Source organism: Hippoglossus stenolepis, chromosome 3 (assembly GCF_022539355.2).
Source record: "Hippoglossus stenolepis isolate QCI-W04-F060 chromosome 3, HSTE1.2, whole genome shotgun sequence".
Lineage (NCBI taxonomy): Eukaryota > Metazoa > Chordata > Actinopteri > Pleuronectiformes > Pleuronectidae > Hippoglossus > Hippoglossus stenolepis.
The window spans coordinates 24,138,653-24,163,937 of NC_061485.1; the positions used below are offsets into that span (position 1 = coordinate 24,138,653).

Sequence of the window (25,285 nt, forward strand, 5' to 3'; positions counted from 1 at the left end):
GAGCTTGGAAGTATTATACTGCAAGTGTAAGTGGTGGAACGGTTTTCATGATCTCTCTCTACCAGCGGACGGAAAGATAAAGTTATCAGCCACATCCAGCCCTCGCTCCACGCTCTAGTTCAAACATGGTCACTTATGGCTCCAAAAAACACACAAACAAGATTGTGATCGCAGATATCCTCAAATCCAGAACCGTTTAAAGAGACTGGTCATGTGTCTGAAATCACTGACTGATTCTCTTTTTACAACTGTATAAAGAGTACCATGTTGGAGACTAGATAGTGAGTTCCTCGGCAAATTTATATATATATATATATATATATATATATTCTATGCATATGTTCGCACATATAAAATGTTTAGTGTCTGCTACAACTTTCACTTTTTGAAATTAAGACTTATGTCTGACACTGCCTATTATTATTATTATTATTATTATTATTATTATTATTATTATTATAGTCACATCTGAGGCTTTTAATTAATTAATTTTAAATCAAACTATCGGCTTTTTTCCCTTCATTCACCGCGAACGCAATGCATGATGGTATATATTGCTCGGGCTAGTGACCATTAATTGCGTCCTACATTTTTTATTCTGCACTGTATAAAATATCTATAATATAGTCGTGGTCCAGTATTTAAATACTATATGTCAATCTATCAGTATATAGTGGAGTGTATAGTGAGAGATGTGACAGTCGGGCTCTTTGATTTTTATATAAAAACCTCAACGTTCCAGAGCAGTTTTCCCTGTTCTGACTTCACCGTCAGTCAGCCGAAACCAGCCGAACTTAGCCGAAGTCAAAACCGAACGGAGACGACTATCAAAGAGGATGGAAGTGGAATGAGATAGGTCACTACACTTTACGTGTTGATTGGTCACGGCTAAATTTGACGTTTGTCTCCACGTATTGATATAGATATACGTATTGAATTAGTGAACAATGCATTTAATTAAAAAACATAGTAGTTGTTTAATGGAAATACTTTATTGCAGGCTGATATAGGCTAGCTCAGCTAAAAGAGCCGCGATAATGTGCAGTAAGTGTGTATAGTTAAATAAGTGCATCATTGTAATACGTCACTTCAGACAGTAATGTTGGATGTTTAGAATAAATGACGGTGGCCACTTGAGTTTACTGTTGCATTATACCTTATTAGTTAAAGCAAAGTAAATGTTTAACGTCGCTGTGCAATGCTTGGCGCTGGTAGTTCTACCATTATTCACGGTCCTGCCGGATTTCTATCTCTATGTCTCGCCTTCCTTTGACAGTCCATAGTTTCCGTCGGTGCTGGATTCTAAGTAGCTAGCTAGCTTAGCTGTAGCACGTAAACTGAGCAGGTGCAGGTTGCGGTTCGAGTCCCAAACAAACGAACTGCCCTGTAGGTGTAGCGGCTCACCGAACCGCCCACATCCGTGAGGGGGTTACGACACACAGATCTGGAGCACAGCGACACAGCAGCCATGGAGGGTAGAAGGGCGCTGTAGCTAGCGGGGGCTAACACTGCTACTCTCGTCTTGATTTTCAGTGTTTGCTGCCCAGTCAATCTACGTAAGTGTGTGTGACTGTGACCGATTGTACTATGCAGTGTGATACGTGTAGAGAAACATCTGGTGTCTGTACCCGAGCTTCAGAGCACCCTCAGCAGTGAAAGTACTTGCATTAGTTGAAGTTAGCAAGTGCTGCTAACAGGGTGTTTGCTAGCCAACATCTGCTACACACCAATGTTAGCTGATATACTCATGGGATCTAGCAAACGACAGAACACCACACTTTCATTTAGTTTAGTTTATTTTTTATAAAAACAAATATATTTATGTGCTTGGTAAGTCGTTAACATCGTTGAAAACCAGCAGTTCGTTATTTTAAGCTAATACTTATGCACTACAACGTTGAGCTAGGCTAACTGATCAAATTGTACTGGAACGTATCGTGTGTCAAATCTCTGTTTGTAAACATCCTCCTCGCTCGTTTCCAGGTCCTGGCAGTCCTACTCCACACCTCTTTAAATGGGATGCCAGATCGACTGTAGAGGAGGTCTCTTTGCTCTTCAGGAACACACTGTGGGGAGATTGTAACCCGAGCTGGTGCATCAATGAATGAGGAACCACAAGAGAGCCCTGTCCCAGGCAGAGAGCCTGTGCTGGACAATGTGGGACCGACCACAGAGGAGAAACCAAGCAGCAAAGCAGAGAGCCCCTCCAAGGCAACACCCTCACATGAGCCCCTTGGGCCCTCGGACTCTCTTCCTTCTAAGGAAACCCCCAGCTCCGTTCCTATAGAGAAATCCCCTGAGGAGGTAAACGAAGAGGAGGCGAGGGCTGCAGGTGGAGAGCCTCCTGCTGATTGGTTCGAGCCCCTCGAGGATGATGAAGAGGAAGATGCCAATTCCTATTTTGGTAGGAATGATGCAGAGGAAGAAAGCCTGGCAGGGGAAAGTGAGAGGAGTGAGAGCGTGGCGGGCAGCGAGAAGGCCTTCAAAAAGATACATCTGTAGGTTGAATAATGTTGTTGTCCTCACCTCTGTGGTCATGTAACAATACTGCAATTTCCTGTCCCTTACATGATTCTCTCAAATGTCTGCAGAGGCTTTCGATTGTACTGTTGTCTGATAATCAGCAGCATTATCCATGCATTAGATATGCACATTATATAATGTTATACTGCACTACACCATATATAATGTCAACTGCATTTTCACTCCTGTTTATTTCATTATCTAATTTCGGAGCTTAATTGTTGTTAAATGGTTCTATGTGATCTTTTTCTAGTTTTTATTATAGTCTTTTTGCCTGTGTTTATTCTCTACTTAGTCTCCTGCACCACTCAAATTTCCCCCATGGGGATCAATAAAGGGATATCTTATTTAATTATTACCTAAACCACCATAAATCCTTCAGTACTGCTATAGTGCAGTTCGAATACTCAATGCAACAGGGAGTTTATTTAAATAAAGTAGATGGTGACAGGTTAAATTACACCACACTAGGAGGGGGGGTTACAGTTGGTTGGAGTGTGGTAATAGTGTCTTGAAAGTGTCAGCATAGATTAAACGTCTAGAATACTTTTTGTCCATCTATAAGAATAAAATAAAAACACAACACAACACAGCTTCATACCAACATTTTCCTCTATGGCTTCCAGTGCAGCCTTTACCCCCCCCTGGAGTATTGATATTTCTCACCTGTTTGATTCTTGTCTTCTCTTTTAAATCCAGGATTCAAGTCCCTCGCCGTAAGCGGTCTCATCCTGACGAGGGATGGGAGGAGTGGGCTGCACTTGGAGAGGGGTGGAAACGCAAAGAAGTTGTTCGGCGTTCAGGGAGCAGCATTGGTCAGAAGGATGTGTATTACATGAGGTAAATACTGACTAGTAGTAAAATAATTTAAAAAAAACACACTGTATAGCTATTTTCAATCCAGAGAGCAGAAAATGATTCAACATAAAATCAATGTCCATCTGATCAGCTACACTATAAATCTATAGCAATCCAATGCAACTTTTCAGCCATGAGTTCATAGTGCGTACTTCATTATAATTCATCATTATTGTTGATGATGAGATGATGATGTCTCTCATTTATGTTAATAGGAAGACAAAAAAAGAAATATCCCTCAATATATTGTATCCAAGGGTGCAACCCCACCCTCATCCATTATCTCAGGAATGAACATTTAATAGAATGTACATATGTCATACAAATGTACAAGTAAATTTTATGGCCACGCTGGTTATTGGATTGCAATACATTGTACCAAATATTGTGGCCATTGAATGTATTTCAACCTGGTGCTTAATTACGTTGGTTTTAGTGTTAAGATATAACTTTAATTTCTGACTCTTCTTTTACTCTTTGCTGTTTAAGTAAGCTTGTGGCAGTCATGCAACTGTGTGTGTTAGGACCAGGTAATATATCATGCATAATATAATAACTTCTCATATTTATCTAATATAATAAATTGATAATAATTAGAGGTGTGGAAATTTCTTGATCGTTAGAATCATCGCGATGCAGACGTGGACGACTCTGCATCGATGCAGAGACAGAACATAATTGAATCAGGTTTTCTGCTATGTTCATTGTTTTAGCGACGTCCTTCCGCTGCTTCAGGATCAGACAGATGCTCATTAAAGGTCCGGTCTGTGTCAGAGTCTCTGTCGGAGCTTCCTCCTCACTCCCCCTCCGACCTGCCCTCACTTTACACTTTAACAATAGACACCAGCACTGATCACAAGTTATTGTGACACATACAGGACTGATTTTTACTTTGTTTGTTGATTCGGTTTAGAGTTTATGAGACACATGTTTAAACATACTGTGCACGCCTTCCCCTGCTTAACACAACAGGAGACGTAACATGACGCGCACAGTCAGGACATCAGGGTTAAAGTGAGCGAAACGATACGGAGACATGATCCGACATCATCGATTAATAACTAAATACATGTGGTTATCAGTTCATGTGTGAGGAGGGACAGAAATGAGCAGGGACTCTCTCACACACACACAGACACACACGTACTCGCACACTCCTGCAGACAGAAGTTCTTCCCGCAGATTATGACGCAGCGCAGTGTTTTAACTTCATTGTTGCAGAAGAAGCGACGCCCCGTTTATCCAGGATTCATCAGTTATTTATAAAGATCAGTTCTAAGTGTGATGATCAGAAAACATCAGAGGAGAAGAGTCACTTGTTGACCAGCGCAGTAATGCGGCTCAGTGCAGTGGTGCTGCTAAGGGGGGGCCAGGCGGGGCCAGGCGGGGCCACCTTGATGCAGTAAAGGCTGTAATCAGAGTTTGTCCTTTTAAGCCTTAGGTGCAGGACACAAGTCTAAACTGAATGAATGGGAAATCAGTGTGGAGAGCAATGACCACTGTCACTCACTTACAGTTGTAGTCTGATTTATGAATTGAAAACCTTCTTTTTTAAATGATGTCACAATTGTAATAACAGTAACACTCTTTTAAAAGCCCTTTCTAAATAAAAATGGAGTTTATATTTGTCTGACTGATAGTATTAATTGATGAAAAAGCAGCCACGTGCAGTAATATAGAAAATTGTGGATGTGATACATTGAAATGCATCGAGATGCATCGTTGTGAAACGAATTGTTGACTGCTGAATCGTAATCGAGTTGGGAGGCTAAGGAAGATGCACACCTCTACTAATAGAAGACATACTTTTAAATATTTACTCTTTAGAGCGTCTTAAATGAAATACTTTACTGCTCATTTTCTCCTATGTATGATGAATTGATGTGGGAACCTGTTCTGGGTATTTTTGGTACTTAGCTGGTGTTTTAGGGCATGTGAATCAATTGGTTCACAGATAAATCAATAATATCAGTGATTGTTATCTGCTGCCTCAATAAATCAAAAAAATGGTTAAATAAATTGTGTTATTTTGTAGGTATCATTAGGACTTTCAGAAAGAGAAGCGTGTGTGTGGTTGTCATCCAGCTCTTTGCAGTTGTACTTGCTTTTCTCCTTCACAGTCCAAAAGGTGATCGAGTGAGAAGCAGAGTAGAACTGGTGTCAGTGCTGGAGGGTGTTCTGGACCTGTCAACCTATGATTACAAGTCAGGAAAGTTCTTCGATGGCAAGGCACGACCCATAAGAATTCGACACAGAGTAAAGGTATCGGCCTCTTTTACCACTTAAAAACTTTTAAGGTGTGTAGGACTGTCCATGGATAAAGGTTTTCTATGTTGAATATGATACTTTCTCCATCTTTTTATACAGATTTATTTTATATATAGTTTCAAATGATGAGCAAAATGTCTTTCCTTCAGAGTTTGTTTATCACCCTCCTAACCCCTGGAAATGATTTCCTGGCTGACATATGTAATTACTATCTATAAGTGCATTGATCAGATGTGTAATGATGACGGTCAGTGGCGGTCTGACTGACTTGCCACTTCCTGTGGAGTTTAATTTATAAAATGTTTTTCTTGTGACAAAATAAGCAACCAAAATTTGTCTGACACTTTTCTCATCAACTAAAGTTTGTTCAGCTATGAGTGGCAGCTCTAAACATGTGCATGTCTTACAGTTGGTTTCTCTCACTTTGTCATCCATTAGAGAAAGATAAGGGAGCGTTCTTCCTCGGAGTCTAGCTTCATGGAGAGAGGAGAGGGGGCTGACACTCCTGACTCTTACCACAGGCTCACCCCCAGCCTGGGGCCCAAAAACGCTTTTTCCAACCAGACGGGCTTCTCCACGCAGAGCACAACCAGCACTGCAAAGCTCTATCGCAATGAGGATCTACCAGTGGACGACAGAATTAAACTTCCTCTGCCCTCATCATCCAAACCTCTCCCTCTTCCCTCCATCAATGGAGAAATTGGGACAGAGGAGAGCACTTTGTGAGTCTATTACTTCTGCTGATATTATTTAACCTTATTTTTAAAACAACTGATGAAACTGACAGGAGTATTTTAATCTAATCAGAAGGGTCTGTGTTATCATGTTTCTCTGCAGGGTCTGTGCCAGATGTGGTATTTCGTTCACAGGCACATGGTATGACAAACAAAGGAAGAGGCCTTGCTGTCCTTCCTGTTGGGGTATGTAATAATTCTAATGACAAACCAATGTCAAATATAGAAATAGAGGGACGTAGAGTAAAAGATGCCACCTTCTTACGTTGTGCTCATTCTACACTGGTTATTCCTTTTTTGATTTCAGCTGCCTCAAAGACAAAGGAGCATCCGATGATCCGTTTCAGAAAGGTAAAGCATTGTGTGTGTGTGTGAACCAGAAATATGCATGAGCAGCTACATTTTAAACTGGGTGTACACTGTGCGACTTTAGAAAAGTTAAATTCCACCGCACACAGTAAATTCTCTGAGATGTGAGGCCAAAGTTCATGATATATGTGCTCACACTGTACGATCTGATGTCTGACATGACCTGACTGCCCACACAGTGGTAGTGTTTTTTTAAGTTGAAATTTCGAAAACCCCCCCCAAAAAAGCAGAACTGGCATATGGACACGTTGGCTAAAAAGATGTGGACATTTTGGTTTGGCTATTTTGCAGAAATACATCAAACTATGTTTAAGGCTACTGTATTGTAAATTGATCACTATCTACACTCTGAATACTGGATTGTTAGAATCCCATCTCCTTTTTCTTTTTTGTTGTGCAATTGCATCCAGCCATAAACTACAGTTCCTACTATTGTGTATCGCAATTTCCTGCAGACACAGTGCTGAGTTTTGGGGAATTAACTCTTGACCATGCTTCAACTTTGCAAGAGCCTTACGACGGCCGACCAAAACTACCAACATCTCAAATCGCACAGTGTATGCCCGGCTTCAATCACTTGCATTTGCTCAAATGTCAGACAGACTATGGTCCACGGGAAACTAATATTCAACTAAGAAAACAACCATAGTTCTCCCAGTTTGTGAAAATGACAATGACAGAACATATGATCATTTTTTGCTTCATGAGTGTTGTTTTTATTGGCATTAAGAAAAGGTCCATAACAAAGAGAAAAGTCATATACTTCAGCACTAAGAAGACAAGTATGTTCTTCCATAATTAGGCTAGTGATTGAAATATAAACAAAATCTGCCTTTCTGTAGTGGATTCCTTGTGGCCAGTGTGTGGGATGTCACAACACCGTGAATTGTGGGCAATGTGCCAATTGCAAACATGGCCTGCAGAGCCCTGAGTCCCGGAAACGCATATGCCGAAAACGCAAATGTATTTGTCCTATTCGCAAGGTAGGCTGCAAGGTACACAATAGTTATTGTTCATGTTGCTGCTTGATGTTTATTTCACCTTCGCATTCATGTGTGTTTTTTTTTGTTAAATCAGGGACCTGGAAGTGGAGGCTTCCTGCAGCAGAGGTCGTACAATGACGTTACTGAAGGCTTTGATGACACGTGTATGAGTTTTCAGGTGGGACAAAGTGTATGATCCATGTGTTTACTGTTCTCGCTGGAGGGTCAAAGGGTTCATGTGCTGCTTTCACAACATGAAGACTGTACCAGTTTTACATCTACCACCTTTTTTCTCTTTAATGTTTAAAGCTAATTCTCCAATGTTAATTTGCTTAAGTCAGTATTATTATTGTACATTATTAAAATAGAATTATATTTATGGAAGCACAACTCTTTCAAATACACCTTGTTCTGGTCAACCACAGCTTTAAAGTCCAGGTCAGATTTGTTCCAGGTTTTCCATGTCCACATTTAAATAGAGAGTGTGCACACGTATGTTGTAATTACTGTACAGTAGTAGTATAATGATGCGATGGTACATTGGTGATAAAAGTTTCATTTGATTCCGGTGAGTTCTAACATCAACTTTTTTATTTTACAGAGTGAATTTGCAGACTCACAGGTAACTTTTTATAATCAATGTAGATCAAATTATATCTGTATTCACAGTTCTTAGCATTATAGCTTTTCTTCCTCACTCTCACTGATCCTGTTTTATTGCTGCAGCACCAGAGTCTCAAAAGCAGCGACACAGAGAACTTCTCGGTCAATGTGGACGTTGAAGATGAGGACGATATGTCAACTGACGACGATGATGATGTGAGTGTTTTTTATTTTAAACGGATATGACGACACGATTATGTAAAGCAATACAGAATAAACCACATCTCTTTTGTAAAAGTGACCCCCTCAACCTCAGGCTAGTGAAAGTTGACAGTTTTCTCATTCAGAGAAGCATAACTGGGGACAATTTGAACTTGTTTCTGTGCACTCAATGATGTGTTCAGACCAATCGCAAATAAGTTTTCCTCATGCATTACTGGCTTGATGGCCCCTGGACTGTCTATGGAGCAGCTTCCCCTATCTGGGGATTGAAACCCAGTGCTAACTTGTGTGGTGGAAATTGGTCAATAAACGAGGTTGTGAGACAAGTTGTCTTTGTAGGTCTATTTGCAAAAGCTTTCTGCAGAAAGGATCACACAGGCAAGGTGGATGTTGTGAGTGAGATGAAATTTATATTGTTCTGTGTCTGGAACATATAGTCTTTATAGGCGTTACTTATAGGCTGCATCCTTTCTGTGTTGGAGAGGAAATAGTGTTACGTGTGGTAAGGGCGCTTGTCAGTCAGCTGAGTTCTTTGAACAAAGGACAAACACAGTTCAACCAGAGTGCAGCAAAGGTCACTATAGAATTCAAGTGACCTCAGGATCAACTTCTACAACACATGTTTAGACAATGGGGTCACATGCTATATGCATCAAGTTTATGTTGAGATGTACCCTAGGTTGAAATGTCTGCTATAAGCATAAACTAAGTAGTTATTAAGTAAAGTAAGTAGTTATTAAGTAATGTAAGTAGTTATTAAGTATATTTCCATTACACTTGGTTTGCTTGGGTGGGGGGTTACAACTGTAAACTAGCCACAGTTTTGATACATGGTTATGACATTTGTAACTATTTTCAAATTTTTCTACAAACCAAACAATCAAATCAATTACTGGAGAAAGTAATCTGCAGATTAATCCATGATTAAAATACTCGTTATTTGCAGTTGGAAAAGAGTTTAAAAAACCACTGCGACTCTTGCAACGTTACTGAGGTGTTAAATACTTATTTTAAGTTAAATTAATTGGTAACTATAATGCCATTTAGGTGACAAAATAATGAAATTATCTCTCCATTGATAATGAAATTGTTTTGTGCTAAGTTATCTTATTCTTGTCTACAGTGGCATAGGAAGCGAAAGCGACGCTCGTGTGGAGAATGCAAAGCCTGTCTCTGCAGGAAAGACTGCGGCACGTGTGATTTCTGTGTAGACAAACCCAAGTTCGGAGGCAGCAACAAAAAGAGGCAGAAGTGTCGTCTACGGCAGTGTCAGAGGCAGGCGATGGTAAGACCATAACAATTTTTTAGGAAATTTTGGTTTGTTGAAGTAATGATTTACAAGGGTTGAATCTTTAGGTTACTTTTGTAACCCTGGTTCTCTGAGTAACATGAGTGAGATGTTTAACTATAGGATTACCAATACGCCAGCCCTGAGTGGCTGGCAGTCGTGATGTCTGCGTCAGGGTCCTGCACCTTAAATACTCCTGACGCAGCATCACCCAACATTCTAAACATGCACCCCTCTTCTCGCCTAACTCCAGCAGTAAAAAGGGGAGTCTGGTGAGTCATCTCACTCATGCTACTCAGATAACCGGGGTTACGAAAGAAAACTAAAGTTCTCTTTCTTAGCATTCGTTTCGATGTCTTACTATGGGAGGAACTCCCGTATTGCCAGACAAGCTGACTTGTGTCAGCTTGTCCAGCCCCCCAGAACCGAAAAGCCCACACTCCGGACAGCTTGGGCCAGGCCTGAAGATGTGACATTCAATCTATAGACCCTTGCAAATGTGAGGGGCAAAGACCAGCTAGCCGAAGCGCAGATATCTTGCCTAGATACCCCGTTGAACAAGGCCCAAGAGGTCGCAAGACCCCTGGTAGAATGTGTCCACAACCCTGCTGTAACCTGGAGGCCCAATCTAGAGTAGGCCAATGCAATGGCGTCCACTATCCAGTGAGAAAGTCTTTGTTTGGTGATAGGCTTGCCCCAATGGGGCTTAGCCCAGGACACAAACAACTGATTACCTTTCCTAAAACACCACATAAGTGTGTAAAGCACGGACCGATCACTGCATGTGTAGCCGCTGCTGTTCCGCAGAGCTATAAGGTGGTGGCTCAAAAGGATGACTAGTAAGGGCTCCAAGCACTACTACCAGATCCCAAGGGTTTGGCTTGGAGATGGGAAGCAATCTTTCATAAAGCGAAAATCGTTTGGGGGTGTTGGCCTGCCGGCAAATCCTCATGGCAAGCACAAATAGCTGACAGTAGAAAATGCAGAAGATAGGAAAGGATTGCACCAACTGAAAAAGAGCTTCCTGTGCCATAGCAAACCATTCCTCAAACACTTCTCACTTACAGTCATAGAGGACAGGTGTATGATGCTCTGGTATTCTGAATTAAGTTAATAACCCTCTGTGATAATCCAGTATGACTCAGACTAAACCACTCACAGGGTGAGCTGCTCCAGAGAAGGTCCCAGCACAACGGGAGGGGCCATAGGTGACCGTGGAGGACCTGCTCCACTTCCGCCAGCCAATGCATGGATGGCCAGTGAGGAGCAATTAAAATCAGTGACAGACGGCTCTCCTGCACCCTGAACAATGTCGGGGGAAATGCCTAAAGTGGATTGAGTGGCCACTTGTTCACGAAAGCATCTACTCCCAGTAGTGCGCTCTGGCTGTGAAGGGAGAAGAACGCTGGGCACTGTGCGTTCTCCCTCAGTGCGAACAAGTCCACTGCCACGTGGCCGAAACGTGACCATTTCTGACCCACGCACATTGCTCCACAATATCAGTCTGTGTGTAACTGACGGGAACGTAGAACCCTCCTGGCAATGGATATATGCCAGCGTTTATCCATATCCTTGTCGTCCTCACTAACGCATGATAAATGATGAAACGTTAGAAAATGTTTTAGCGTTAGAAACACTGCTAACGGCTCCAAATTATTGATATGGGTACGTTGGAGATCCATGCTCTACATCTCATTTTGGGTTCTGCCCCCGAACACACTGCCCCAGCTTGACAGGCTGGTGTCCATTGTCACTACTTTCCTGGCTGATATTGTGCCCATGCGCACACCCACTGTCAGGAAAGACATCTGTCCTGTCTCTGCGTTAACACACTGTTTTCCCTGTTCACCACAACACCCAGATCGGCCAGGTGTGTCAACACAATGTCTGTGTGCGTCGCAGCCTTTTGCTGTGAGCGTGCCAACAGTAGCCAGCCATCCAGCTAAGTGGGGTGTTATTGCGACGTCAACACATTTCACAAATACCCTCGGGCTCAGTGACGGGCCAAATGGGAGTACAAGTTGTCCTGAAATGTGCCGCAGGAAGTGTTTTCTGCGAGAGACAGAGCTGCAAAGCCTTGTCCTCCTTTTTCTCGACCTCGTATTGTGTTTGTATTGAAGCGAGAGTGGAGCCGGATACGCCCTCTGGGACAATCGGCATGTCCAGGATGTTCTCCTTTTCCTTATCTGACAGATTGGTCAGATTCAACCATCTCGTCCTCTCTTGTAGCACCAATACCAACATGCACTTCCCAACCGCCTGTACAGCACAGCGCTGGACACGCAGGCAGATGTCCGCAGTTGTGGTGATCTCGTCCCACGCAGAACTTTCAGGCACATCGGCTATGTCGTCAAAAAGCTCTGCTTGGTATGCTGACAACATGGAGGTGACATTGAGAGTCCTCACCGTCAAGGCTGATGCTTTGTAAGCCGGTTTGGTCAAGGTGGATTGGAAGCGGTCAGCTTTCGTGGTGTGGTGGGAGCTCTGGATGAGGCAACCGTTGGGGAAGGTGGGCTGCCACCAGCGGCTCCATGGGTGGCATGCAGGCCATGGCATGTTTATCCATCCCTTCACAATCCAGGGAAGACGCACCTTGAATGGTGGTTTTGCTTGCATAAGAGTTTTACTTCCAGGAGTCGGTGACTTCCCCCAGGAGCTCCAGGAGCAACGAGAGAAGCTGTCTTGCAGCCTCTTAAGCTTGAGTTAATTTCTTCCCCTCTTAGCGGCACCTTGGGGCTTCCACTACGACCGCGGGCCATGAAATCCACTCCACGGCGCAAAACCGCCTCACCAGGACCCTATGCAGTGGTCAGGCTTGGAGAGCTGAGAGCCTGTGCAGGTGGTACAAAAGAAGAATCCTAGTCCTTGTTGTCACCATCCAACTCCTGACAATCCTCACCGTCGGAGTCATCCTCCTCGTAATCCAACAAGATGGGTGGCTCTGTTAGCATCTGTTATCTAGCGCCGAGCCCCAGCACAGAAACTCCAGTTAGGGGGTGTCCTCCTTGTCCACGCTGTGTTGGGGTTCCTCAGGAGTGGCACAGGAAAGGTTCGGGTCCCTCTTAGAGAGGCTAGCTTGGCGGGCTAGTCTTTGGGGGAGACTCTTCTCTCTGAAGCAAATGCCGGTGCATGAGTCAAGGTTGCTAATGGCGGCGTGTGCGTGGTCCAGCCCGAGACACACGGAGAAGACCTAGTGCGTGTCCTTGCTTGAAATTTTATTTCCACAGGTGCACAGGCGAGGGGCATCACCTTGCTCAAAGGTGGAAGGGAGCTTGGCAGCTGGATCCAGCTGGGTGTGCGAATTATCTGGAATGATAACTCTGTTATCTAGTTTCGGTGGGCAGGCAGTGTGTTAACCGCAGGCTCCCAGTGCAGTTAGATTGCTTGAAGTGCAGAGTTAACGTGCTAGCTAGTTTAGAATAAAACTGTAGCTATGTCGACTCTTGCAACTAGCGTCTGGCGATGGAGGTGTCCACTCCGGTCTAAGGACAGTAGCTAGATAGCATTGACCCATGTCAGAGTAGCTTGCTTCTGAAGTGAGAAAAGGTGTTTGAATGATGGGTGACGTTGCGTCAGGGGTTTTTAATGTGCGGGACGCAGACGTCACAACTCATGGCTGGCGTATTGGTACAAGTGCTTCTGTGAAGACGCGAGGTGCCGTATCCCATAGTCAGACATTGAAACGAATGTTAAGAAAGAGAACTGAATATTTCTGTGCTTCTGTTGGACAGAGGCACCTACTGCCCTTCCAGATGGGACAAGGAGACTTTGGGCCAGATGGTCCGATGACTCCGGGTAGGCCTCGACCTCACTACACGTACAGTCGTAAGTCGAATTTAAAGAAAGACAAAGGGCAAAATTTCGGCTTGGACTTCACTGACAATGAAGACGATGACTTCCAACCAGTGAGTGCACAGTGATTTTGCTGTTAAAATCTTTTAATTGTTCAGTAAGAGAGTTTCAGTCTCCTGCAGATAAAAGGTTAATTTCCTTTTTGTTGTTTTAGATAAGTTGGAGCACTGAGCCTGCCAGGGGTAGCAAACACAGTGAACTGAATGTGAGAAACTAAACTTCTATGCAGGTTTGAAAATAGATTATATCTGTCCAAAGCAAATCTCCAAACCAAACAGCTTGTCACTTAATTTTGTCTTTCAGCCACTGAATTACTCAAATCCGGAGCAGCAGAATGGACTGTCTGACAGAGTGCCTCGCGTCAACCACCATAACAGTCAGCTAGTAAGTTTACATTCATCCTTCTCTTTAGCCGTTTTCAGACATGGCCTGTGGGTAACAATTGGCTACAGGTTTTACCCAGAGCCTTTCACACATGCACAACACAGTGGGAGGTTCTCTGCACAGGCGCATTAACAACAGCATAAAATCCTCTTCATTATTCAGGTGAGAGGTGGAGCAGCAGGCAGAGACAGGAAGTGACATTAATTCCTCTGCGTAGATCACGTGATTTTTCTTGACAACACACAGACACCATCGTCAGCTCTTATCACCACAAACTCTCTTGACATCTTCATCTGTGTCTTCAATGCGTGTGCCACTGCTTTTTCACCAAGAGATATTTATTTTCTTTTTGTTCTTTTCATTATTGCATCTGTCTCGCATTCGATATTTCAGAGTGCAAAACATTTTATTTGGTCGCACCGGTGCGCCTCACATTTAGCTGGTCTGGCTCATTTAGCTGGTCTGGTTACATATATATTATTATATATCCTGTGCCAAATGTTTATTTATTTTTTCAAGAGCAATTTAACAGGGCCAGAGAATCGATTTTATATTTATTGTTTTGGTTGTGTGTGGTTAATTTTTTATTTATTTAGGCTATTTTAAAGGGATAGTTCACCGAAAAATGAAAATTCACTCATCTGCGTTGCAGCCGAATCCAATATGATTGAATTCCAAGTGTCCGTAATCACCGACATTCATATTCGACTCGAAATGGTGCCATTGGAGCCGCATTCACGTACGCACGGGAACACCGCACACACTCTCGCCCAAGGACACACGCGGCTACATCAGCTAGCATCGCCACTTCCGATAGTGGACATTTAGGCTTAAAAAAACTGACCTCGTTTAAAGTCCTATTTGAATGTCGGGGCTAACAGACACTTAGATGACACCAAATGAGTAGTATGGAGGGTTGTTTTTTTCTGTTGTTTTATTACATCTGAAGAAGTGGTCCCCACTTACTTCAATTGTATTGGATTTGGCTGCAACGCTGTTTACCCCTGACACTCCAAAAGTGTTTTGTGGACTCAAACACTTTTCATTTTGCGGTGAACTATCCCTTTAGTTTTTTTAATTCTCATTCAAACGTCAGACTTAATATTCTTTAGAATTAAGTTCATCGCTTCTTATTTTGGTGTAATTGCATGATTATGCTATAATATTTTGTTTGACAAAATATCGTCCAACAAAATTTGCTACTGTGTAGGGGCCTACCGTAATATTTTTAATAATAGACCAAGTTGGAGGTTTTCTTGCAGAGTTTACAGCTTTAGTTCTCTGAGAATTTATTTCATATCATATAAAGTTTGTCTGGAGCCCTGCCTAATTGATACTAGTAGAGTGGCTGTGTTGTAAGTTCAGGAGCCTTTTCCTTCAGATGTCCCAAAGCTCTCTTATTTCCGGACAAATTCTTGATGCCCAATAGTTATATTCACTAGACCTGACTTATCATGTGCCATCATGGCTGTCTGTTTACACTTGCCCTCACAATTGCTCCTGGCACCTTGTTCATTAGGGGCCTGAAGACCTCCGTGGGAGGCCCTATTGTATTTCGAAGGATTTGTATTTCCTTTGGGGCTTTTTCAGGGCCTAGACATGCTCAAATTGTTACCAAAGTTTGCAGGGAATTCAAAACCCCAAAAAGTAATGGTATTCTGGAGTAATTTGAAATGGGTGTGGAAAAATGGCTCAACAGCGCCATCTAAGGAAAAGCCCCTCAGTTAGCTTTCACCGATCTTCACAAAAATCGTAGCCCAGGTGTATCATGACCAGACAAACAAAAAAGGTCAGAGGTGCAATTGGAAAAAAGCAACAGGAAGCCCGCCATTTTGCATTTAGTGGCCATTTTGGCCATATTCCACATTTTTACTTTGACGTACTTGTCCCAGGGCTTTCATCAGATCAACTTCAAGATGGAGATATAAACTAACTAAAAGATCAATTTTTCGTCACACGGTGTGACCGTGGCGTGGCGTCAAAGTTTGATTACACGCCATCAAAACACGAGGTTCTGTATCTCGGACATATTTGGTCCAATCGAGTCCAAACTAGACATGTAAGACAAAAGTCCCGGCCTGATGACATCTACACAGAAATCATGACTTAAAATCACAGCGCCCCCTGGTGGCAACAGGAAATGTCTTGTTTTTTGCATGTCTTACACTTGGAAGTATTCCTCCTCATCCACTGACTGCAACCATGTCAACCTGTGTCAAAAGGGTCTCAAGACATTGATAATGTAGGCATTTTGCTGTTAAAATCTTTTAATTGTTCAGTAAGAGAGTTTCAGTCTCCTGCAGATAAAAGGTTAATTTCCTTTTGTTGTTTTAGATAAGTTGGAGCACTGAGCCTGCCAGGGTAGCAAACACAGTGAACTGAATGTGAGAAACTAAACTTCTATGCAGGTTTGAAAATAGATTATATCTGTCCAAAGCAAATCTCCAAACCAAACAGCTTGTCACTTAATTTTGTCAAACACTCAAACACTTTTCATTTTGCGGTGAACTATCCCTTTAGTTTTTTTAATTCTCATTCAAACGTCAGACTTAATATTCTTTAGAATTAAGTTCATCGCTTCTTATTTTGGTGTAATTGCATGATTATGCTATAATATTTTGTTTGACAAAATATCGTCCAACAAAATTTGCTACTGTGTAGGGGCCTACCGTAATATTTTTAATAATAGACCAAGTTGGAGGTTTTCTTGCAGAGTTTACAGCTTTAGTTCTCTGAGAATTTATTTCATATCATATAAAGTTTGTCTGGAGCCCTGCCTAATTGATACTAGTAGAGTGGCTGTGTTGTAAGTTCAGGAGCCTTTTCCTTCAGATGTCCCAAAGCTCTCTTATTTCCGGACAAATTCTTGATGCCCAATAGTTATATTCACTAGACCTGACTTATCATGTGCCATCATGGCTGTCTGTTTACACTTGCCCTCACAATTGCTCCTGGCACCTTGTTCATTAGGGCCCGAGCACCTCCGGTGGGAGGCCCTATTGTATTTCGAAGGATTTGTATTTCCCTTTTGGGGCTTTTTCAGGGCCTAGACATGCTCAAATTGTTACCAAAGTTTGCAGGGAATTCAAAACCCCAAAAAGTAATGGTATTCTGGAGTAATTTGAAATGGGTGTGGAAAAATGGCTCAACAGCGCCATCTAAGGAAAAGCCCCTCAGTTAGCTTTCACCGATCTTCACAAAAATCGTAGCCCAGGTGTATCATGACCAGACAAACAAAAAAGGTCAGAGGTGCAATTGGAAAAAAGCAACAGGAAGCCCGCCATTTTGCATTTAGTGGCCATTTTGGCCATATTCCACATTTTTACTTTGACGTACTTGTCCCAGGGCTTTCATCAGATCAACTTCAAGATGGAGATATAAACTAACTAAAAGATCAATTTTTCGTCACACGGTGTGACCGTGGCGTGGCGTCAAAGTTTGATTACACGCCATCAAAACACGAGGTTCTGTATCTCGGACATATTTGGTCCAATCGAGTCCAAACTAGACATGTAAGACAAAAGTCCCGGCCTGATGACATCTACACAGAAATCATGACTTAAAATCACAGCGCCCCCTGGTGGCAACAGGAAATGTCTTGTTTTTTGCATGTCTTACACTTGGAAGTATTCCTCCTCATCCACTGACTGCAACCATGTCAACCTGTGTCAAAAGGGTCTCAAGACATTGATAATGTAGGCATAAGATTACTGTGACTTTTCGTCAAACGCCATAATAGTGGCGTGGCGTTAAAGTTCAACAACTCGCCGCGACACATGGAATTGCTGTAACTTCAGTGTTCATGCTTCAGTCTCCCTCAAACTACATTTGTGTATCAACACCCCCCCCCAGCAAAATAACTGACTAGCGCCCCCTAAAGGACAGCCCCGGCACCACGAGTGGCGGACATGTACAAAGAATCGTTAGGGACATGTCTTTTCATAACAAACAAAGTCTCTTGGATCGAAAAGGTAGAACAAACAGGAAGCCCGCCATTTGGACTTTAGTGGCCATATTGGCCATTTTCCACATTTTTACTTTGACGAACTTGTCGTAGGGCTTTCATCAGATCAACTTCATATTAAGATGAGTGTCATTTCAACAAGATGGAGATGTAAACTACCTCGGTATATTTGATTTTATCACACGGTGTGACCGTGACGTGGCGTTAAAGTTTGATGAGTCAAATCAAGATGATTGAGCTGCACCTGCAATATTGGTCACTAGAGGGCAGTGTAAGACCATGGTTTGCCCAAGGCACAAATCTTCTTCCCCAGGGCTGAAGAGCTCGTTCACACATTGTTAATATGTTGCAAACTAAATTAAACTTACGGATGTTTGTCAATTAATGTTGAGAGATAACTTTAGTTCATGATTAAAAGTAAAATGACAATTTTTTAAGTGTACGTTACACGCTCTGACCGTGGCGTGGCGTAGAATTTTGATGATTCGCCAAAAAAGAGTGATTTCTTATAACTCCTCTGTGCATTGTTCCATCAGCCTCAAACCTCATTCACACATTCACAGTCCCGCCCTGATCAGATCCATGTGTCAATATTGACTCGTCGTCAAAGCCCCCCCTGCTGGCTACAGGAAGTGACATGTTTTATACTTTGATGCACTGCTCCTGGCTGCTTTACAATATACAGCTCAAAAGAGCTCAGTCAAGTCATAGGACCATGGTCAGAATTGTGACATTTTCTCAAACCTTGTAAGCATTGAGGTGCGGCGAAGGTTCATCCTTCGCCAAAGGAGACGATGTTGTCATAACTCCACTGTGCATTGTCCTATCACCACCAAACTTCTGTCTCATGATTAGAGTCCAAGCCTGAACAGCTCTATGTGTCAATATTTCCTCAGTGTCATAGCGCCACCTACTGATTCGCCATGAAACAGGAAGTACTTTGTAAATCCACTCTGCATTATCCAACCGGCTCCGAACTACTGACCTATGATCACAATCCTGACCTGAACAGCTCCATATATTACTATTAGTTCAGGGTCATAGCGCCACCTACTGATCAGTGTGAAAATTAAGTTGTGGTAACATTGTCCAATTGACACAAAATTGCTCACGCTACATCAGAGCCCCTACTTGAACAGATCTATGTGTCTGTATGTAATAATAGTGATGGCGCCACCTACTGGCAACAGGAAGTAAGCTTTGTTTTACAACTATCATTCGATTTACATAAAATTTTCACAGTGTGATGTGCAATTGATAGCGTGTACCGTAATGAGCAATTAGCAGGCAAGGATCGACATCGCGTGATGGACGCAGGAAGTGAAGCGTTTGTCCTTGCCGCAGTGCGCAAAACGCATGCAACGCGGACACATGCGCTTGGTCATTGATCGCTCTCTCCACTAACCGCAACAGGCTTCAAAATGCCTGTGCTCGGGCCCGTTAGTGCTACAACGTAGCCCTAGTTTCCTTATATATCTGTTGTCATGCTGTTCTTTGGTATGTGGCTCCGGCTCTGTTCAGTGATTCCAGTCCTGGATCCAAACTCGGTGCGTTTGTGTTTTTTAACCAGTGTATTGTGATGCCCTCTGCATCTTACCACTGTTCCATTTAGGGTCGGTGAATCTTTTTGCATCAGGTGTGCTTGTTCAGTTGGAGATGCATGCAACATTTTTGTGATTTTTTTTTTGTCTTAATTGGACAATTTGACAGCGCTGATACAAACATGAAACATGTGGAGAGTAAAAGAGGGGAGTGGGATGTGCACCAATGGCCCTTGCCCTATTTTTTATGCTGTTGCGCCGGAGACGTTGCAGTTGTATGGCGTTCGTCTTGTACACTTGGCTCCAGGCCTTCCACAAAAGTTAATTGGATCTCCTTGTAAAAGATGCATATCGCTGCCAAGCTGTTTGCTCTCTCCACTTGTCACTCTCTTCTTGGCTGTCCTTCAGTTTCTTCTTGTGCTCATTTTCTTTGCCATTTACTTGATCAGATTGGAAATATCGGATGCTCTGAGATACATTACCCATACTTATGAGTTATTTGAGTCCAACCTGTACAAACTAGGAGTAGGAAATTTGACAGATTTTCTTATTTGCTCATCATTTGATTAGTATTTTCCTTTTATTTCCCATTAGGTAACTCTAAGCTTAAAATCATCTTATTCCACACTGTCTAACAGTATAATGTTTATTTTTTGACATATATTTTCATTTCATTTAATTTTATCTACAGCAGGAAAAGGCAAACAAGCAATAAAAATAACATTGCCAGCTGTGGGCCTGACTAAGCACAAAATTGTTATACAGCAGTTTTCCTGCTGTGCCCCAGTGGGGACAAGAGTGATAAAAACATATGCAGTTTCATATTTCAACAGCGGTGCATATATACATTACATCCCATTACAATTAGAGTAAAAAAGTAGCAACAGTCAACAAGACAAAACAACAAAATAAAATACACAGGCACCAGAGAGAAGTAAACAGAGGCTAAAAGAGCAAGTTGCTACAACAAATCAGTGACTGCAGGTTTGCTCTAATGTATATGGGGATCTCATTCCAGATTATTGTTTATGTGTGACAAAATTATGTCTGACCATATGATTGTTTACATTTTTGTAAGATGGGACTGGAATATGTGCAAGTGCGGTTGATCTAGTGATGCGTTCTTATGTGAAATATTTGATGCAGCCACAACATTTTTTGTTTTTCTTTTGAAACATCTCAAAACACTTTCAGTGGCAATAAACTACATTTTGCATATTCACCATCAAATATCCATCTTTTTCTGGGTCCTGTATGACAGCTAATGAGCCACGGTATCATTACCGTTCTTAACCGAGCAGATGAAAATGAGCTGATGAGCAAGACAGTACAAATTTTATGAAATAAAATTCAAGGAAAAGAATGTAAACCCATCCCATAGCATCTTTATTTTTGGCGAGCATAAATTAAAGGAATGTTGGGTTATCTTCTCTAGGGAACCTTCCATCTGGGCTTAACATCATTCTTAATTATCCCTTCCACTGAGTGGACAAACACTACATAGCTGCTTAGATATGCACTGAACTGGAGGTGCATGTGTGAACACAAATGTCTGAGTGAGAGGCTCAGCAGGGAATCCCCCACTGGGGGAGCGAGTGAGTGGGGGGGTTGATAGAGCTTCTAATGCGCGTCAAACGCAAAGAAAACAAGTCTCCCTGTGAAAAAGTGGTGTTACATTTAGAAGACAAAGACGAAGCTGTCAAGAGAGTTTGTGGTGATAAGAGCCGACACCGGTGTCTGTGTGCTGTAAAGAAAATCACATGATCTCCGCAGCTGAGTTAATACGTTACTTCCTGCCTCTGTCTGCTGCAGCCGGCCGCTCCACCTCTCGCCTGAAAAATGCGGAGGATTTGTTGCTCTTGTAAACGCGTCTGTGCAGAGAACCTCCCGCTGTGTTGTTGTGTGAAAAGGAATTGGCTGAGGAGAAACTCCGTAGCCAATTCTACTGATATCACCAGCAGGTCATGTTTAAAACGTGCTTATGAATTAGAAAATGTTATTGGTTATCAGAAAAAAGTTTCTTTACTTTAAAACGGCCATATTTTAATGATGGTACTTAAATGCAATATTTGACAATCTAACTTTAGTCTAATTTCAAAGTAAAAATCTAGACATGCTATCATTACTTATTTGTTGTTATCCATTTATGTAATCCCAATGTAATCCCAATGTAATCTGTCACTACCAAACCCTGATCACAAACAACGTCAGACAGACAGACGTCGTATATGGACACATATTTCTGTGATTTTAAATTGAGCAAAACATTTTTCAATAATCTAATCTTATCCTAGATCCTAAGAAATCCAACGCCAAACCAGCTTCAGGCTGATGAGACACCAACTTTCTTACTGCACAGCAGCGAGCAATTCCCTGTAAATCCGCTTGGTCTTCTTTGCTCTTCATTTTCATGTCCTGACCACATTGACAACAAAAGTCCTCACCTTCATCTTCACAGTTCATGAATGAGGGTTTGCAAGTGTGTCTGGTCGATGTCAGTTACTCTTGTTTTACATCAGTGGCTGCTTAGTTCTTTATATTGGCCAGGCCAGCAGGCTGTAATGTCATTTTTTCTTGCATTATTTATATTTCCAGGACAAGTAGTGAGCCAGCGCTACACCAACGTTGGTCTCTACTTAGTATATGTGTTTGCATCCCAGTGTTAAATGCTGAGCTGGTATCAGAGGTTTTTATTAATGCCGTGATTTGCTACATGGTTCATTATCAAACATATATTCCATCTCATACTTTGTTCAAAGCTGATTTCATGCACTTTGATGTAGCTTTGATAACATTTTACTTCATCTTAGCTTCAATTATGATTTTATTCTTTTAAGTATGCATGAATTATACATTGAGTTTTGACTGACAGTAGTTTTATTTAAAGTTTTAGCTCATGATTTTACCCTCACCCTTCCAGGACCAGCAAAGTAAATGTGATGCAGAGAGATCACACTCAGGCAGAGATGGTCAAAAGCCCATTGAAGATGATGATGATGATGAGGAAGACGATGAAGAAGAGGAAGAGGACTTGCCCATGGTGAGTGTCCTGCTGAGACTGTTTATGTTGGTTCTTTGGAGAACAGAGAACACAAACTTTTTCTGTATTTGTTTTCTGCAGATCACACAGATCTTCAGTTTGGCTGATAATGCAGCAGGAAGTGGTACTGACATAGAAAACCAGCTGATGAAACTGCTACACTCTTTGCGAATCTCCGTGCTACCGATCCTTTGGTATGCCATCATGGTGGAGGGCCCACAGCTGCAGCTCATCCAGTGTTCCAAACAGTCTAACATGACCGACACTATGGTGCTTATCGACCCAGGCTTCTTCTATCAGGTCACTGTCCAGAAGCAGCCGCTGCTCCCCACCCACCCGCTGTACGACAACTACCCCGCATGCCTAACCTCTGTGACTGAGGTGGTCAATCTGCTTCTGGGCCTGGAGAAATATGCCGTGTGCCAGGGTCTGTCCCCCAAAGAGTCATCACCTAAAAAGGACCCCATCGTATTGGAACGTGCATCAACATGTGATTTCTTGGTGAAAAGGAATGTGAGCATCTGTAATCACTGCCGAGCGCTGCAAGGACTTTAACTTCAGCACAGACAGCAGAAACTCTCTGACCACAGTGGAAACCACCGATTCTCTGGTGCAACTATGTGCCATTTATTTGTCTTTGTTCCGTTTTATATATTTTTTTAGCCTTGGGTAGTAATATTTATATATATATATGACATACTGGAGATTTACGTCGGGACTGTTATACTATGATGTTATTATTTGAAAAAAATCCCTGCGGGTTGATGTTGAATCAGGCGTGTTTCTTCTCCCACACTCTGTGTATGGCTTCTTATCTTGTCTGTTATGTCAGTATGGGCAGTGTGATGGGAGGGGCTGAAATCAATGTGTGAGCCACACTTACACTAGAGGAATATTTGCTCCTTTCCCCCTCATCGTCATTAAAATAATAATAGGACATTTAATGCCACATTTTTTTGTGTCGTTTTTTGTGTCAACATCGGCCATCACAATGTTATAGTGTACCACATATTTGATAGAATCAAAACGCAGCAGACTTAAGTATTTGGACAAAATAAATGATGTTTGCATTTTGCCCAGATTTCCATTTTATACTCAATTGTTTGGTCTAAATAACAGTTGTTCCCTTGATCGTTCTGTTTCTTCAGTAACAGAGGTTTTGATAATTTTCTGTTGCAATACTGACACCAACGTAATGTTCAAACCCTTAAATTATTGTGTATACCAGTATATTCAGATAAAAGAATTAAAAATGAGGAAAGTGAATACACCCTGTATACTATACACTGATTTCATGGATATTCCATTGCATATAAACCCCCCTCACCGCCCTAGCTCCTTTTTCTATTCGCATTGCTCAAGAGAATTGTATCTTGTTCGTTTAAAAGTTTGTTACAATATGACACACTGAAAGTACCAAATGAAGAAGGAAATAAAATCATTTTCAGTACGTTCAATATCACATACGGTGTTCACACAACAACAGATGCATCTTTATGTCATCGGCAAAGAAAAAGCTACTGAGTAGTGATTGCCCAAAGACATGAGGGAGACTAAAGGCAAGTTAATGGAGGTACTGTGGTCAGATGGGCTCCTGAAGTCCAGACATCAGGTCTCTTGAACATGTATGACTCCCTATAATCTAACAGAATTATTTTTGGAAAGAATAACCACCCCCAACATAGTACTGACTCAACAGGAGTCTGTTTTAAGCAATAATTTTGTATTTTTTTCACATTATCCCTGCTAAAAGCCCAATTATGTCCAGTCTCACTATATGTTTTCAATCTGATATGACAAAGAATGGCACTTTTTGAATGCACTGTATTTACAATGCACAGTACAGCTGTTCTGTTACAGCAAAGACACATGTTAAAAAGAATACATTTGCCCTGATCCTATCAAGAGTTTTTGGCTGTGATGCTTTTGCACTTAATATGACATAGGGTGCTGAAATAGGCTAAAATGTGTTTTGTATAAGTACATCTGGTTAAAACTGCTGCTGTGGACATAAGGAATTGCATTTTCTTTCCATTTCTGGTCTTGAGTGGTCTGATGATTGATGGTTAATGTTTTTTAGTTTTTTTTATGACTTTTCTTTAAATTGTCTTTTTTATACCCCATCCCCTCCATGGAGTAAGTTGGTGATTTTATTTTAACAATGTGAGAGTTTATGCATTCTTAACATATCAGATTTATTTTGTGTTTCTGGTTTCCTCAATTAACTGTGCACATGTTGAAGTTACTGTATGTTTGGGGTCTGTCCATTATTCTTTTTTGAACAATTATTTAGTGTTTGAATTCAAACATTAAAATTAAATGAAACAGATGGTTTACTCCCTGTTGTTGCCTTTTTGAAGGCAGTGTTAAATAAACTTTTCATCCTGAGCCCTTTTTGTTATATTTATGAAATATGTCCGATGGACTTGGTTTATCAGTAACACTATGGCCTGTGTGTTTGAGTTGAAGCAGCTCTGATGTCCTCAGAAACTAGTTCATTTTCAGGCACGTTTTATGAAAGATTTATGAAGCAGAAAAAATTGTAATGCATTGCTTTTAAAATGCTTTTAATTATATTATAGAATGAATCACTAAACAACGTTTTTACTTTTAAGTTACACAAACAGAAATACATTTTTTATTCTTTGTTATTCTT

The 25,285-nt window shown here is 41.7% G+C and overlaps 1 protein-coding gene across 5 annotated transcripts; it reads left to right on the forward strand.

The window, feature by feature from the left end:
• Window positions 1–1,247: 1,247 nt before the first annotated feature.
• mbd1b (methyl-CpG binding domain protein 1b) lies at window positions 1,248–25,017 on the forward strand. 5 transcript variants are annotated; one of them, XM_035152093.2, is made up of 18 exons: window positions 1,248–1,556; window positions 1,984–2,498; window positions 3,223–3,363; window positions 5,502–5,643; window positions 6,088–6,371; window positions 6,487–6,569; window positions 6,691–6,734; window positions 7,595–7,735; window positions 7,830–7,913; window positions 8,337–8,357; window positions 8,462–8,554; window positions 9,684–9,845; window positions 13,580–13,753; window positions 13,855–13,905; window positions 14,004–14,084; window positions 21,884–21,964; window positions 22,510–22,629; window positions 22,711–25,017. In XM_035152093.2, the coding sequence occupies exons 2-18, from the start codon at window positions 2,101–2,103 to the stop codon at window positions 23,182–23,184; spliced, it is 2,574 nt and encodes an 857-aa protein (XP_035007984.1). In that variant the 5' UTR covers window positions 1,248–1,556; window positions 1,984–2,100; the 3' UTR covers window positions 23,185–25,017. The 5 variants fall into 5 exon arrangements, with proteins under 5 accessions (XP_035007984.1, XP_035007986.1, XP_035007987.1 ...); XM_035152095.2 differs by lacking the exon at window positions 7,595–7,735; XM_035152094.1 differs by lacking the exon at window positions 21,884–21,964 and having other exon boundaries at window positions 1,250–1,556.
• The last annotated feature ends 268 nt before the right edge of the window (window positions 25,018–25,285 follow it).